Here is a 16,926-nt window from a genome sequence, read left to right on the forward strand (position 1 = left end):
GTAGTGTACATTAATGACATTTAAATTAAAATATTTTGCCATATGCAATGAAACAACTCCCTTTGAATCACAGTTTCAGTCATGTAATATTTAAGGAGGTACATAGATAAGGATAATCAAGAAGCAAAGTGTGCAATACTTTTAATAATTGAACAATCATGGGGTTATAATAGGCGTAGTGAAGTGGGGCTAAAGAAGTAATTAAATATGTTTGAGAATTCAAAAAAAATTAATATCTACTATATATACATAAAAGAATATATATAGCTAATTTTCCGGTAAAGGAAATTCAAATAAACCCTTTGCGCCCTAATTTTGACTATTTGTACATGTATATAATTTGAAAGAAGATATTGAGTTTTAATTTGTTAAACTCGGAAACTCATGAATGAATCTATCACGACAAAAGAAAGGTTTGGCAAGAACGTCAATGTCAATTGTTTGACACTAAAAATGAATTGGAGTATTTGATTGGTTACTTTAATAGTTTGATAAAGAGTATAATTTCTTTTTATGTCCATTGGGATTTGAGAGAGTAGCTAGTAGTGGTACTAAGAGTTGGAAAACTTTAAATTCCCTGCATTTTAGTATTGGTAAGTGAGTTGGTATCCTCATAATGCTAGAGATCGAGAAAGATATTATACTAATAAATTAAGGACATGTCCAATGGTCATCACTAAGAGCTACTTATCTCCACCGTCTATTACTTACCAGTGCTGCTGTTTGGTACAATGGGGAGTCATTTATTTATTTTTGTTGGAAAAAACACAAGTTTATTCGAAAAGATATCTAGTGTTTGCCTACCAGAGTTTAAAATATCTCTTAAAGATTGATGAGTAATACTTTTTTGTGAATTGGATAGTGTTTCTAGAAAGAAAACCTTGAAATAATGTTTAAGAATTTCTCTCGGTTCATGGATAATATGTTGTAATATTATTATGGAGTGTATTACAAATTTTGTGGTGATCACAAAATACTTAGTTCTCTCTAGTTCTTATTTTCTTCATGATTTGTTAGGTACTTCATTAGGATTAGTAAGGTAAGACCTAGCCCCCCTGCTTGTACTTGTGATAAATTTGCTTTAAAAAAATGTATTGTTCGTTTGTCATAACACAACTCACAGATTTATCCTTTAGGCTACACTATCATCAAGCTCAAAATTATGTCATGTTAATTTGTGTTATGCTTTATAAAGTATTTCACTTAGCTCTCTCATTTTAATGTGGGATGATCACTTAAAATATCATGTATATGTGAGTCATTTGTGTAATGATTAAGGGGTATATAAATCATTTTCCCTTATTCTTAAAAAAACATACATTAAAACATTTCCAAAAATATTTAATATCATACCAAACACTGCACCAATATTTTTGACAAGATAGAGAGTGGAGACAGCGACCGAATTTGCTGATCAAAGTTTTGAGTCATTTTACACGATTAACCGCACTAGATTCCTCAGTAGAAAATCAAATAGTTCCATGTTTCCAACAACCTACACAATATTACATGGTTTTCGTCATATGGGGACCCAAAGATAACATTGTCAGAGATCCGAATGACAATTTGTAAAACTATTCCGTTCGTCTAACAATAATTGTTCACTGTACTATTTATTCCTTCGTCTAACAATAATTGTTCACTATACTATTTTGAAATGTCCAATAATATTTGTCCACTTTATGAAGTCAATGGATTATTTAACACTTAATTCCTAATTTATCCTTATCATTAATTATAGTCATTTCCCTATTACATTTTTCAAGACATTGTATTTATTATATTCAAAGGGTGATGTAATAAAATTATCCTTCTATTTATAGTTTTTTAAGAAGTGTGCAAAGTCAATAGTGGACAAATATTGTTGGACAGAGGGAGTATCAAACAACATTAATGGACATGATTTAATCCATTAAATAACATCCAATGGGGGCACTAAGCATGAAATTTCATATTATTAATTATCGTACCCACATGTCAAGTAAGAAGTTTCTAATGATATAATACATAAAACGATGTTTACCGAATTGATCATGAGAAACATTTTTAAATTAAAGGAGAGTGATTTGTGACATAATATTTAGACTCTAAAGTCTAAACCACGTATATTGTGATAGCCAGATAAGCTAATAAGCAACAGACGCTAAGGGACAAGTATAGTTTGTGTTTATATATATTCTTAATTACTCTTATTTTAATAAAAAGTAATCTTACTTTGAGCAAGATTGCCATTAGATAACCACAAATCTTCAAAAATCACACTAAAGTTAATATTCTAATTAAATTCGAGATCGAACGCAGTAAAGTAGTTTTAACATTATGTGATGGTGCAAAATATTCAAATGCTTAGTCCTAAGCCGGCCCATGATTTGGATAACCATGGTGATCACTAAGAATCAATCAAATAAGAACTTGTTAATATCAAGTTGTAGTTAATTTTGGTTATACCACTAAATGAAATCAACACCAGATAATCTCAGAGTTAGGCATAGCAGACTAATGTACAGCATAAAACTGGACAGCTAGAAATTAGGTATGAATTAATGTCACTTCCCATACCACTTGTTAATATATTCTTGCTAAAAGGTAAATTAATGTTAATCCTTATTATTCTCAGTTATCACTACACAAATGCTCTATCGCCCACATTTTGTAACCATCATATGAATGTATCCAGTATCCTGCTTGCAGAACAATAATATTCCCTCCGGAAACATGTAATTGCCCAGTCCGTTAGTGATATTATCCGCTCTTCGCCTAGGCCCACACGACTTTAAAACGCGTCACTAGTGGTAAGGTCTGCTTACATATATATATACCCAACATCTCTTGTGTGTTTTTGCCGATATGAGACATGTTATCTTAAGCTAGGGTGTCACAGGATAAATCTGGATAACAGCAGCACCACGAAGTAACATAATTGTACAGCAAGGAATAAAAGCAGAGAGAATTCCCTGATGGGATATCATTATATCCATGATTACAACTAAATTATACAGTCAGTGAAAAAGTAGAAATTCATGAGGTGGGCTGGTGTGGGAAATTTAATTTACTGCAAAGACTAAAATCCTTATCCTCTATGTATTATTATAACATGTACAAAAATATTGAAAATATTTAAAAGAGGGCTTAAATTAACAGCTCCACCAGTGAAAATACAAGAAAGGTCAGTTCTTTGTGCTCTTGGCCTTCTTCATAGTAGCAGCTTGAGCACTAGACTTAAGTTGGGTGGCGCGATTAAAGGAGCTTTTGGGGTTAAGAGCCTTTCTGATCTTAAACACAGTCCAGGCAGTCCCAACTGCATGCCCTGCTGCATCAAGCCCTTCGCTTGCCACTTTGGCTGCCTCTTCTCCATACCTACAAAAACCGAAATTCACTTGTTCTAATTAATTTCAAAAGATTTAAGCAGCATGTATTCGATCTTATTGTATTGCTTAACTAACGATCAATTAGTTGAGTCCGTCTGATATACTTTAGTTAATTTTCACGAGATGACACATGACAAAGCAAGTTGAAATGTATTTCTATGGTAAGACTAGACTTCATAAATAAGGATATAGCTAGCCAGTAGAATTCATCAGACTGAGCTTTACTTCTGTGAAACAAGTTCAGTTGTCACGGTGGATGATGTTGACATCACATTCTTTCCAGCTACTTCAACAGCATCACATATTTTGCCTAAAACAAATTTAAGACAAATATCAGGCTCCTGTTGAAAGACAAATCATATACGTTGACAACATACTCCTTGTGATTCTCTCTAGTAAATACAAATACCAAATGCAGTGTGCAATGCACTCATAAATTCTTTTATCTGACAAACTTAATCTGATACATGTGTGTGAATGTGAATAAATTCTTTTTTTTTTGGTCCTAAATCTGACTCTTAGAAGAGAAAATAACTACTAAATGGAAAACATATAGACTCCGCAAGGCTACAAACGCAGTCAGAACAAAAGGGAAGACGTTTGACTTACAAAATCCATCCAGAGTAGCAAGGACCATCTCTCCTGGCAGCATCTTGAAGAACTTTTTTCCAGCTACGGAATTTACAACTGAACTGGTGAAGAATCCTGAAACCGAGAGAACTCCCGAAAGGACTCCTAAAGCTACTTTCTCAGTCATCTTTGTTACTGTTTTAACCCTGAAAATTAAACACAGCACATAATTTTGAGTAGAAAGTTGATTCTTTTCTTAGATGATTTACAGCTAGGCATATGAGTATATCCCTGATAACATATTCAATGTAAATGCACACCAGCAACAGCTAGCTCAAACGAAGGCTAGATATCGGGGCACTTAAATTCTGGATTTCTCTTGTATCATAACTTGAAACATATATAGAAGAATAGGTAAGAACTTTGGGAATTCAATCAATAATGTGGGGGAAACCAGAAATGAAAATTCTCCTCTTTTAAATTCTTTCCTACTAGTCTATGTGAACAAACAAGGAAAAAATATTCTTTTGTGTTCTAGCTCCTTTGTCTATCATTAGACTTGGTATAAATTACAATTACCTTGCAGAAAATTAAGAAGCCACAAACATAGAAAAAGCTAATCCAAATGAGCCTGTTTGGATGGGCTTTTAAGCTGGTCAAACTGGCTTAAAAGCCAGTTTTTGACTTATTAGAGTGTTTGACAATTATCAAAGTGACTTATTTTAAGTCAAAAATGACTTATTTTAAGCCAAAAGCTAAAAGTTAGGGGAGGGGAGCTTTTTTTTTTTAACTTAAAAGCCCTTTTATGTTGACCAAGTATATTACCCTTTTGCCCTTAATTCTTTTATACAATTTCCAAATTGCTCATATTGAATTATTATTATTATTATTATTATTATTATTATTATTATTATTATTATTCTTATTATTATTATTATTATTATTATTACTATTATTTTTTTTTTTATTTTTTTATTTTATTATTATTATTATTATTATTATTATTATTATTATTACTATTACTATTATTTTTTTTTATTTTTATTATTATTATTATTATTATTATTATATTATATTATTATTATTATAATTATAAATATTATTATTATTATTATTTTATTATTATTATAATTATTATTTTATTATTATTATATTATTATTATTATTATTATTACTATTACTATTACTATTACTATTATTATTATTATTATTATTATTTTATTATTATTATTATTATTATAATAATAATAATTATTATTATTAATATTAATATTTTTATTTATTTATTTTATTATTATTATATTATTATTATTATTACTATTACTATTACTATTACTATATTTTATTATTTTATTATTATTATTATTATTATTTTATTATTACTATTACTATTACTATATTTTATTATTTTATTATTATTATTATTATTTTATTATTATTACTATTATTATTATTATTATTATTATTATTATTATTTCTGAAATATGAATTTATATTCCTCTTATAAAGTGGTAAAGAAATATGTGAATGATAGAAAAATATTATTACTTATGGATGTAAAACATAAATTAATTTTGTTTTAATTTTTTTTTTTAAGTATAAAAATCTTAAATTAATCAACTTTTTATCATGTTAACAGCTTAAAGGGTATTTCAGACATTTTGATAAAAAAAAATGTTTACCAGCACTTATTTGCCAAACACATCAACAACTTTTTTTCCAACTGCAGCACTTTTATCCAAACACATAACTACTTATTTTAAAAATAAGTCCAGCACTTTAAAAAGTTACTTTTTTTAAGTCAATCCAAACGGGCTCTAAGAGTCAGTATAGTCTAGATGAGATGAAGCAAAGAAAATACCATCTATATTAAAAGGTCATAATACCTTTGGATCCTCTTCAGTGTCTCAGGACTAATCTCGGCCTTCGTCCCTGTAGCCATCCTTTGCTTTAAAACCTCATTTCCGCGCATCAATCGTTCTGCTGACACATCTCCACACCACAAAATCCCCTTAATCAGCTGCCCTGATCCTTGAGCAACTAATTTTGCAGCTGCTCCACTGTACTCCTCCACATTGGGTGCTAACGTGGTCCAATATTGAGCGCATCGCTCTTCTAACACCTCCTTCTTCTTCTCCGATTTCAAGTCATCTGGAGATAACTCCCTTGCCACTGTTCCTCCCATTGCCAATGCCGCATTTTCCTCCACTTTCTGAACAGAAAAGGTGCTGTAACTTTTCAAAATATCATCCAGGTCCTTCAACAATGCCTCCTGACCCTTTGAAGCAATTGTCAAACCATAATTCAACGAATCATCCATCGGTCCCTTATCTTTCTTTTTCTTTTTTTTACCCTTTTCTTTGTCGTCATCAGTACTGCAATCCGATTCATCCTCTTTCAAAGCTTGAAATGAGAAGAAATAATGTGAATCATCCAATTTCACCGCAGTCAGGTCCTTAGTTATCGGCCATTGAATATCATCTCCCACATTAGCAAGGATAGCAACCGTATTCTTATCTTGCAGGAGACGAAACAGAGACAAATCTCCGTCAGCTAGCTCAACAGAGTAATTTTTATCGATCAAATGAATGAGGACACCAGGGATAACGAGAAGGGTTTCCTCGTGGGACTCAGGAGGGGGAGATGGAGCAGAAGGGATAATATGGCAATTGTCAGGGATGAGATTCTCGGAGAGGTCAGTTTCGTTTAGGGTTGGATACAAATTGGGACGAGAAGAAAAGGTTGATTGGAGATCTGGATCATTGTGAATGACACGTGGGTACAATGGGGCTTTTTGGAGATTAGGGTTCTTAGAAGCCATTGAAGAGCTTAGAAAAAAATGTTGAGGATGGAGGAAGAAGAAAAACAAGATTGTTTTTTTTTTTTTTTTGGAGGAATAGGAGGCGAACATGGCGAGACACGTGGAATATTTGTTTGGATGAATAACTGCTATAACTGTATGGAATCTTTCCCGCGCAAGTCCATTTGGAACAACAAATAAGAAACATAAATTGAAGGACAAACATTCTACCCTAATTCGTGTCCTCCACGCCCTCTGCATCATTTACTACAAAAAAAAGATTATTTTTTTCTTCCATTTTAGCACTCATTATCTTTTTAGGCAAAACAATGGGGTATTTCTTATTAAAAAATAAAGTTATTGTTGACTGAAGAGAATGCTATAGAACAGATACAGAGAAAATCAAGGTCCTACATTGTGAACCATTCTGATCATCTTCTATGGCAGAGTGGTACAATCGGTGGCGGGAGGTGAAAAAATCATTCTCCTACATTTATGTTCCGAATATACAGAATCCATTTGCTTTCTTTGTCATACATGAAAAAAACATTCTCCCCCATTAATGGGCTCTATGAACCAGTTCTTTTGACTTTATTGGGGAGAAAGTGAGAAAAAATTGTTTTCAAAATTTAACAATGAAAGTCCGTATCTCCATAGGACCAAGCTCGACTACAAGACTAGACATGTCTAACGGACCCCCTCTAATTGGTGCAGACTCACTGCCACTGTCATGTTCTATATTCCAGTTCATCTTCTTCATCTCATTCTTGCCTTGATTCGCCGATAAGCTTGTTTCCTTGATTGCTTTTATCTGAATATACAGTGTAAACATGTGTCAATGCCCTCTAGCAATATCAGTAGACTGTCCGAGTTCATATCTTCATATGCATTAGTTAATCAACACAGACAGAGAGCAGTAGTTCCCAATATTAGCAAGATTATAAAGCTGTTTTACCCTTTTTCCAGCAAACATTTCCTTCAGTTGAACTTTGGTTATTTTCGAATAATCAGCATCTTCACCAGCCTATCCACATCCACAAAACATTAAAACCACAATGGTCAGTAGTGATATCAGTTAACAAGGCACAACATAGGTCCAACATATAATGATGTCAGGTGTCACACTCTCAATTTTACATTTTTTGTTTCAGAATTCAAGTAAATGTAAGAAGTTAACGATTTTTCTGAAGTAAAGCTGCTGTTTCTTGGTGAAGTAAGGCTGAGACAAGCAAATGAAATAAGACTTCTAGTTTATTTTTACCTCGTATAGATGAGCCAAACGGATAAGTACACCTCCGTCATCCAACTCCTGGAAGAAAAAAAAAAAACAGAAATGACTTCATTATTTCATCAAAGGAAAAGGATCATTCTAATCACTGCAAGTTCTATCCAATAACCTGGAGAGTAATCAGTGCAACATTAGGAGGTAAACTATAATTGGGACTCATGATGGTGGCTTTGGTTATATGCGAAGCTTTCCATTCTTGCTGATTCTGCAAGATCAAGTAGTACAATTTCCCGATATCAAGCAGTAATATTGATCATTTATAATCAAGCAATATCATAGGGTGTGCAGGGCCTGCTGAATTTGGTCCTATTCATAATATGTAGATTGTTGAAATTACCTCACGTGCAAAAGCTAAAATAAGAGGTGAATAAATTTCTTGGCCAGTTGTTCTGCGCCAACGTGAACCATCACTGTTTTTATGAATTCCCAGATAGTAATTCCCTCGAACCTGACCAAGGGATATGAGAACAGGTAAGTTCAAAAGAAGCATACTAATCGGAGGTTGCTACATTTTGTATTTATGAAGGACATTTTCCTTAATGAGCAGCTTAGTTACATCCAAGTGAACTGTAGGATTGAAATCCTGATTAACGGTTGAAATCTTATTGCAGCCTAGGACTGCTTTGGAATGCCATATCAAACGTACCGTGAGTCCCTCACACGTACTCCCCACACAAACAGGCTCATCAAGGGCTTCACCCACTCCTCTAGCATCATCATTGATCAAGCGCCTGGTATAATATGAAATCCATTACATTTGTAAGTCCAACAATTATATTAAGCATGATATATTTATAAACAAACTAAAGAAAAAAGTTCAAATGATTTGAACCTATGCAACATGAGTTCTATTTCTCCATCCTTAATGCTGGCTCCACCTGTTGCACGATCCACCAAAACAGACAATTCTGATTTGTTATCTGTTATGTACATTCCAAGATTCACCTGAGAATAAAGAAAGTAACAATACGTGAGCTCAATCATAAAAGTGCAATTTCAATTCAAGAAAGTCTCTGTTGGGAAAGTAACTGGATAATAGTTCCCAGCAACAGGTTGAGTAACTTGGAGGTCCCAATCAGCTCTGTAATCTCTAACCTGATAAGCAGCAAATTATCACTCAAATTAGCTCAAAAACAAACAGAAAATTGAGATAAAGTGAATAAAATATGATGCCCAGTATATTGAAATCCTGATGACCATTTTCCTAGTTCATAAATTGCTAACATTAAGGATGTTTATAAGAACATTTTTGTTCCATCAACAAGCACATTGAGCCAATATAACAGACAGACAAAGCATGTTCATCTAAAAAGCCAACATCAAAGAATTATCTATTTCAAATTGAATAGATTGGGATACAGCTCAATGACATTTGTTTCAATTTGTAGATAAACACTTCAAGGAATTAAAATGGATATTGACGAAAGCTCTCAACAGGTTGCCCAAGTATAATGTAATGAAGTCAAAATGTAAAGACAGTAAACATGAACTAAAAAGGGAGAGAAAGTATATTGACAAGATATATGCACACAGAACTAAGAGCCTATATTAATGAAAAACTGTCTCCTTAGGTTTTATACAACTTAAATGTACTTAAAGAGGAATGAAAAATCAAGCTTACTCTTTTAAGAAAGTCCCTCCCATTAGAGTCAGTGTAAAACACTTTATCAGTGGCCATATTTGCTGTCATTTTGGTAATGACCTCTTTTCCAACACTATCTTCTGTCGGTATAGGACCAATCTTCAATTGAAGAGGTATGTCAGATATACAGTTCATAGACTACCCTTCAATGTGAAATGACATTGGGCAAAGTTGACTTACAGTGAATTCGAGTTCAGCGTGTTCTTTATCTTTGTAAATCCTAATTACCTGAAACATTGACATATCAAGACATAATAGAATCAATGCATACAGTTTATAACACAATAAATTGGAAAAGATCCAAATGTTTTTGGTGCTGACTAAAATTGAGTTAATCAAGGAACCATGCACCACACCTGAGATATCCATGAGTTGAATTGCTGGTGGATCTCATCGACCAGGGGTCCACGCATTACCTTTATTGGAACCTGCTAGCAAAGAGGAAATTAGTTTCTGCTATGAAGAAAACTAGATAGTGTGTGAGAGATGTTAATCAAAACTTCAGTAAAATAACTAATTGATTTATTTAGGAAAAGACGTAGGACCACAAATGCTTTAATCAGTTTTAGTTGTTAAATAACAGGAACAAAAGGGAGAAAAGGCTACTCACTGATCTCGCAACTATGACGGGGGGTGATCCATCGGGTCTGAAAATGTAGGCACCAGAATCCTGCAATGGATGATACAATTAACATCCTAACTAACTTACTGTGTCTCCTTTAGTAATGCTCTCTAACATTTAATTATACCTACAAGAACATCAGCAAGTACCTGATCTGAGTTCGCACTCGAGGCATACCAAAGATAGCTTTGTTGTACGGGTATATCAACCTAATAATAGTCCTTTGTTAGTCTAGAGGATGAAACGTCCCTCAACATAGAAAAGAAAAACAAAGATCAACTAGATAAATACGGGGTAATGTGAATTATTTTGTGTACTATAACAATCATCAAGCATCAAGCATGTCTGTCGCAGCTATGCACAGAAATAGAATGGAAGATCTTTTGTTTGTTACGAAAAGTTCCTGTAATGTAATTTAGTAGATGACAATCAAACAAATTGCCAGTCTTTACTTAAAAACCCACCCTTGGCTTCATTCCTAAGCAATTGGGTCAAAGTTCTCATTCTACTCTTTGTTTTAAAAAATATTTCAGCAGATGTAATCATCCCGACCCTAATAAACCGGGGAAGGAGGTTGAGACTTGTGTGACGAAAAGAATATAATGCATTTGATAGCATGTAATAGAGTATATCCTGTTGACAGTGACCGTTAGACCACATCTTGGTAAATAACTAGTATGCTTTACTAGTCTTAACTCAGCAAGAAAAAAAATGGCAAGGATGCATTCAATATATTTCCAGGTTGAGATACTGATATAATTAAGAACTTACTCCTGTTTTAGAATTATATAGACGTTTAAGTTGACCAGTATTTGAGGAAAAGGACGCCTTTAAGTTCCCTGGTCCAATTTCAACAGTCTCGTTCAGTGGAGTGTCCATCTTTGTGACATAGCCAGTAGAGCTCCCTGTAGAATTTCAGCAGACATTGAAACAGATGAAGGATGGATTTATCATTTTACTTTTTGAAAACAGGCAATGCCTTCTTATATTTGAGTCATCTATGAGCATATTAGTGATGAAAAAGAGACATAGAGAGACAGAAAAAATTGTATTACCCTTCTGCGATGCTTTAGAAATAAAATAAGTATTCCAGCCAAGAGGTGACACAGACACTCGAAAGAAGAGCCAGTATTTGGGAGTTCTTTTGGGTGATATTCCGAGATACGCCTTAACATACAACTTTCGTAAGTTGCTGGTAATATTATCCAACTCTATAAATTGTGACTCAATTAGATTTCCCATGGAATCTTTTACAATAAGATCAGCATCGTTGACCTGTTAAAGCAAATACAATTAGATAACCATCAACAGTGAATAAGCCATTTCAAAAAAGCATAAGAGAAAGAAAAAAGATAAGCAAATAGATCAGTTATATAGTTGTCTGAATTATATGGGACTGACATATAAAATGAAATTAGCTGGCGTGATGATAAAATGAGCAACGGAAAGAAAAAACAGAAAGGATTATTCATTCACCGGGATCTTGATGATATCAGTTCGATTCCATCCAAGAGGATTGTATGCCACAACAACCTGAAAGTGGGAGTATTGGTATAAAAATATTTTGCCAGTATATTCATAAGGTACGAAGCAGGTTAATAAATAGAAGGCAAAATTACCAAATTCTTCCCCTCAGTGATGTCTTCTTCAGTTGGTGGACAATAACTTATATTGAGCAGTTGACACTGTTTACGACATGAAAGAAAATGGAAAAGAAGGACATGTCAAATAACTTGTAGTTATTTAAGACTTCTCGAGTAATTTCCCACTTCCCCTAAACCTCATTTCTTCAGGGATACTAAGGTAGAGGATATCCACTTAGAACAAACATGTCATTCGTAAAGAAAAGACTATACACAGAAACTTCTGAAACTCCAATAGTAATTTATATCTACATTTGAATGCTCTATATTTTAACGATCTTATTAACAATTAGTTTCTAAGTTTATCTTTAAGCTTGGAGAACTGAAGGTAGACCCAAGTAACCAAAAGTTTACCTGGTTGAATAATGATGAAGTGGTAGAACATGGACCTGATTTGGAATTGACCAGGCATGATAAAGCAGAATTCACCACAACTTCAGACTGAAAATCGGACAGATGAAAAGAACTATAAACATAAGATCATCCTAAACGAAAGTGTAAAATTTAAAGTTCAGGCAGAAGAGATCAAGTCCAAATTAAGAATAGGAACCCACTTCAGACGCTCCAATAGCTAAACGTTTTGCATAGTCATCAGTTGTATGTTGTTTAGCAGTACCAGTCACAGCATCATGGTGTTGTGTAACTCCCAGTGCATCTCCCAAGCTAAACGTGTTGAGGCCATTTGATTTCCTCCCAGTTAAGAATTCAAGCTGGCGAGCCGCCTGTCAAAGGATAATCCAAGGTTAAATTTGATGTCTTCAACATATATTCTCACTATTGAACCCATTATGCTTTGGCAAATATGGATTCAAATTTTAGTATATAATGAAATTTTAGTAATTTTCACAGATATCTATGCTCTGTAAGCAAAATGTTGGGTTTAGTTGAACCCGTTTAACGTCATTTGACCTCATCCTAGATTAAGTGAAGTAACAACCACATAGACTCCAATGTTAGCAAGATTAAGAACAATTCACCAATCACCGTGTACATTGAGGACAACCATAATAAATGTTGAGACATAATACAATAAACCACTTAAAAGTAAACTCACTTTAACAGTTTAAGCTTTAAGATGAGATTAGTTGCACATTCCAACATGTTATCAGAGCAAGCACGAGGTCAATAAAAAACTTAAGCCCACATGTGAGAGGTGCGTTGAGACATAATATAATTAGGTAATTAAAAACGTGCTCTCTCTAATAGCTTAAGTTTAGATCAGATGGTCACATTCCAACAGTAAGGATATCTTATTAAGCTTCTCACAGAGACCGGTGACAAGAACTAGGTTATCAACATGGAGATCACAGTTACACAATTTTCTTTACTACATTCAGGTTCCTTTCGACGTTGATTTTGTAATATGGAATCATGGAACCAGAAGAAAGAAGCTAAGCAGGCTCACCAGATAATATCCACTTAGCATACGAATATATCGCTTTAAAGCTGGTCGACTGGTAAAGAAACCAGTCCAATAAGAATTTCCACCATCTGCATATCTGAAATTAGTTAGAGATGTTAGATAAACTCAATAAAATATTCAAGATAAACCAGGAGGTAAAGAATATCAAGCAAGTGCTCACGGAAAGTAATCATCAGTTTTTAGAGGCCAAGATTCATTTGTTGCATGTTTTGCATCTATATAAATTGATGGAGTAGAGTACAATGCATTCACTCGACCGTCCTGTCAAAAGAAAATAAAAGCAAGTGAGTCTATGATTTTGCAAATGTTTAAACTGGAATAGAACAAATAGAGCTATTTATGTTCTCCATAAGGATTCCCTAATGAAGTCTTTGAGCTAGCTGATAAATGTGCTGGACAACACCAAAACAGGCAAAGAATCCTGTTATTATATTTTCTTGAAATAGAACTTAGGAGAAGACATATTGAAGCAACCACTCATACAGTTGAACAAACATGTTCAAGATTTTTGTCAAGGATTTCACCAAGTTTTCTGCAGAAACTGAAGTATTTACCTTGTTGACGTAGTGAATTAATTTATCCATTTCCTTGAACCAAGATTCAGCATATTGGTATTGGAAGTCATCTCCCATGGTCCACATGATGTGATTCGTACGTGTCACGTTTGCCTGCACATCACAACATCCAGCTTTTCATTGATTGCATTTACATGTAGATCTATTTCTAGCTACAGTTCTACGAAAATTGGTGATTATGAATAACTGATAAGAACTATAATCTGGGTGTACTTGTGTAATTGCAGCATTGATGAAGTCATTAACCCGTATATCGACATTTAAGTCAAAGATAAGAGGATCATCCTGCAATTCATATACTAAATATATCAGAAATTTGTTCTCCTTTGATATACTAAAATAAACCATAGAGAGACTTATTTTTCATTTCTGCCAGTACCTGGACTGGAACAAAATCATAATCAGCATCATCCACTTCGAAATGGAAACCATGTGGTGGACTATAATGTACAGGAAATGCATTGGTAAATATCTGCAAAGGAACCACAAACGGTGTTAACCACAAGTGAGCAATGATATAAAATAAATGCACAAAGCTTAAGAATGCTTCATCAACCTGGGAGGAAGAACCAAATGTTCTCGAACCACGCCATATAACCTCAAGAGCTTTATCCTCCTTACGTTTTGCTCTGTCTTGATAATCAATGCGCGCAAAGTGAACAGAATCAAATCCTACCTGTGAAAGTTATCCGGGAGAAGTGAAAAAGTATCAATATTTCGAGTCAGATCAGGATGATAAACTTCAAAATAATTTATGTCAAGAAAAATTTAAGTTATATACACCGGCAATATAAAGTCTTATTACATGATTCGTTGTGTAATTTAACATAACAATTTAGTCATCATATTTATCTGTGCATAGAACTTAACTTCTAAACCACAACTTATGAACGCTCAGCATACATACCTCTGCGCCAAGAAGATAAGCTTGCACGGCAGAGTGCCCAAATGGATCGATCTGCCATCCTGCACGAGGAGTGATATTGAATTCATTCTTTATCAGCTGATGGCCTAGTGTTGTCTGATCAATCATATCTATGTAATGGCTTGTCGCTTCATCGTGCATACACCAACCACCGTTTCTGTTCCAGAATTCTCTTTTTCATCAAAAATCACCCGAAAAAATAAATAAAAGTCCTTTGCAAGAAAGCTAACTAACATACACGAATTCCAGCTGGCCAGAAGCTACAAGATTTCTCACTTCTGCTTGAATTTCCGGGCTTTGCCTTATCCACCACCGATGGAAAAATGCCTACAGAAGGATCAACAGAAACATGCCTAATAAATTGTGCATCTTTTGTTCCTTACAACAACTTCGCCTCAATACCAAACAAGTTGTATGCACACAAAATCAAGGAGAAAAACAGCTTTACCATTTCAGCAAATACAAATTTCCTATTCCGATCACGACGTAATGACATAACAACAGAGTCCAGTACATTTTCAACACAGGCACCCTGCAATGCATCAATCATTTTTTTATTAGTAACAGCTAACACATAAACTGACATAATTTCCAATTTCAACATAAGATGTAAATATGACCTGAATGCTATTGTTTGATCCAACATAGTACTGATCAATGGTCTTTAACCAGCCAACATCATCGTGTGAATGAGGAACCAAATGAACATTCAACTTGCTTTCAACAATGTTACCCCCAGTATTGTACTTTAGGTACCCATTAACACCAATTGCCCCATAAGCACAAACAGTACTATAGAAAATGAACAGAAAAACTAAAGCTGGATTAACAAAAGTTCTCATTTTGAAACCCAAATATGGTTACTAGAAACTGTGATAAACCAGTTTACTTTATAAATATATATATATGGATTGAATTGCTAAAATGCATTTTTCTTCTAATTTAAATTTACATTAATGCTAAAACATTTTATTCTACAATATTTAATTTTTTTCTCAAATAGAGTACTAGATTGTGACTATTTTATTAGTTTGACTTCTTATTTATGTAAGTTATACTCTCTTTTATTAAGCAAAAAGAAGTCAAACTAATTAAATAGTCTGACAATCTAGTATTGGAAAAAAAAGTAAATATTATTTTAGTATTAATGTAAATTTAAATTAGAAGAAAAATGCATTTAAGCAATTCAATCTATATATATATATATATATAAGTATAAAGTAAATTGGTTTATCACAATTTCTAAAAAGGAAAGTAGATTACAAGCTGGGAAGTGAATTCTTACTAGCAAAATGAAATTTTTGATAGTCAAAATTAGTTGAGCTACTGAAATTTTCTTTAATAACGACTTACAAATAGTGATATAGTTATTTTAAATCAATATAACTCTTAATCAATAATAGGAACCATGACAAACATCAATACTTATAATTTTAAAAGTCCCCACAAATCTTCATCGATTTCATAACAAGAATGACTCGGAAAATCTGAAAGAAAAATCAACATGAAGTAGTGTGGTAAAATCTGACAAAACTGCATTGGTTTTTCCCATGTACCAGCCTTCCTGTCACATTAGGAGAAACGGATATTGGATTTCACGTGCAATAAGTATGGATGTTTTATTAATTATTCCTGCCTATTTTTTTTTGTCTAATTCCCAAATAATAAAAATAAAAAGAGGAAAAATGTTGTTGGTGGCGTAAATAAATAGGTACGAAAGAAGTTAATCACTAGGGACAAAACACGTAAAGTAAATTAAAAGTAAAAAAGCAATTTGTCAAACAAGAATCTTTTTTTTAAAAAAAAGAAAAGAAAAATGGTATACTACCCTTTGTTCGCCATTCTCGTAATAAATACAATTTTTAGATTATTTATATTGTTAGATCCATCATTAGGGGTGTTCACGGGTTGGTTTGGATCGATTATTGGTCAAAATCAAAACCAAACCAACTTAATCGGTTTTAAAATTATTAAAACCAAACCAAATCAAATATAATATACATTTATCGGTTTGGTGATTATCGGTTTCGGTTTGGTTTGGTTCGGTTATTCGGTTATTAACCATACACA

The 16,926-nt window shown here is 33.3% G+C and overlaps 2 protein-coding genes across 2 annotated transcripts; both read right to left on the bottom strand.

Annotated features, from left to right (window-relative positions):
• Positions 1-3,008: 3,008 nt before the first annotated feature.
• On the bottom strand, positions 3,009-6,771 carry LOC125822165 (protein EARLY-RESPONSIVE TO DEHYDRATION 7, chloroplastic-like). Its single transcript, XM_049501545.1, has 4 exons — positions 5,825-6,771; positions 3,978-4,144; positions 3,594-3,678; positions 3,009-3,357 (listed from the first exon to the last, which is right to left on the bottom strand). Exons 1-4 carry the CDS (start codon positions 6,757-6,759, stop codon positions 3,168-3,170), a joined length of 1,377 nt encoding a protein of 458 aa, XP_049357502.1. The 5' UTR covers positions 6,760-6,771; the 3' UTR covers positions 3,009-3,167.
• A 381-nt stretch (positions 6,772-7,152) lies between these two features.
• Positions 7,153-15,704, bottom strand: LOC125822164 (alpha-mannosidase). The gene is made up of 29 exons (XM_049501544.1): positions 15,477-15,704; positions 15,305-15,388; positions 15,095-15,183; positions 14,839-15,013; positions 14,488-14,607; positions 14,311-14,403; positions 14,145-14,216; positions 13,911-14,024; positions 13,517-13,617; positions 13,339-13,432; positions 12,488-12,655; positions 12,288-12,374; positions 11,910-11,975; positions 11,767-11,823; positions 11,346-11,565; positions 11,062-11,195; positions 10,440-10,499; positions 10,279-10,338; positions 10,025-10,096; positions 9,849-9,896; positions 9,648-9,767; positions 9,056-9,121; positions 8,859-8,971; positions 8,673-8,757; positions 8,364-8,474; positions 8,136-8,231; positions 8,000-8,047; positions 7,694-7,762; positions 7,153-7,549 (listed from the first exon to the last, which is right to left on the bottom strand). The coding sequence occupies exons 1-29, from the start codon at positions 15,696-15,698 to the stop codon at positions 7,361-7,363; spliced, it is 3,033 nt and encodes a 1,010-aa protein (XP_049357501.1). The 5' UTR covers positions 15,699-15,704; the 3' UTR covers positions 7,153-7,360.
• Between the last annotated feature and the right edge of the window lie 1,222 nt (positions 15,705-16,926).

The sequence above is a fragment of the Solanum verrucosum genome, unplaced genomic scaffold (genome assembly GCF_900185275.1).
Source record: "Solanum verrucosum unplaced genomic scaffold, falcon-dt-bn FXZP01000103.1, whole genome shotgun sequence".
NCBI classification, from domain to species: Eukaryota; Viridiplantae; Streptophyta; class Magnoliopsida; order Solanales; family Solanaceae; genus Solanum; species Solanum verrucosum.

What these genes read in the sequence shown, in the direction of transcription:
- LOC125822165 (XM_049501545.1), bottom strand. Translation starts at nt 6,759, where the DNA reads ATGGCTTCTAAGAACCCTAATCTCCAAAAAGCCCCATTGTACCCACGT. An exon ending in TGCTACTCTGGATGGATTTT is followed by an intron (nt 3,679 to 3,977) that starts GTAAGTCAAACG and finishes AATTTGTTTTAG; the next exon opens with GCAAAATATGTGATGCTGTT. An exon ending in ACTGAACTTGTTTCACAGAA is followed by an intron (nt 3,358 to 3,593) that starts GTAAAGCTCAGT and finishes CGGTTTTTGTAG; the next exon opens with GTATGGAGAAGAGGCAGCCA.
- LOC125822164 (XM_049501544.1), bottom strand. Translation starts at nt 15,698, where the DNA reads ATGAGAACTTTTGTTAATCCAGCTTTAGTTTTTCTGTTCATTTTCTAT. An exon ending in CCGTCATAGTTGCGAGATCA is followed by an intron (nt 10,097 to 10,278) that starts GTGAGTAGCCTT and finishes CTTTGCTAGCAG; the next exon opens with GTTCCAATAAAGGTAATGCG. An exon ending in AAATGTTTGCTGGAAAAAGG is followed by an intron (nt 7,550 to 7,693) that starts GTAAAACAGCTT and finishes CTGTATATTCAG; the next exon opens with ATAAAAGCAATCAAGGAAAC.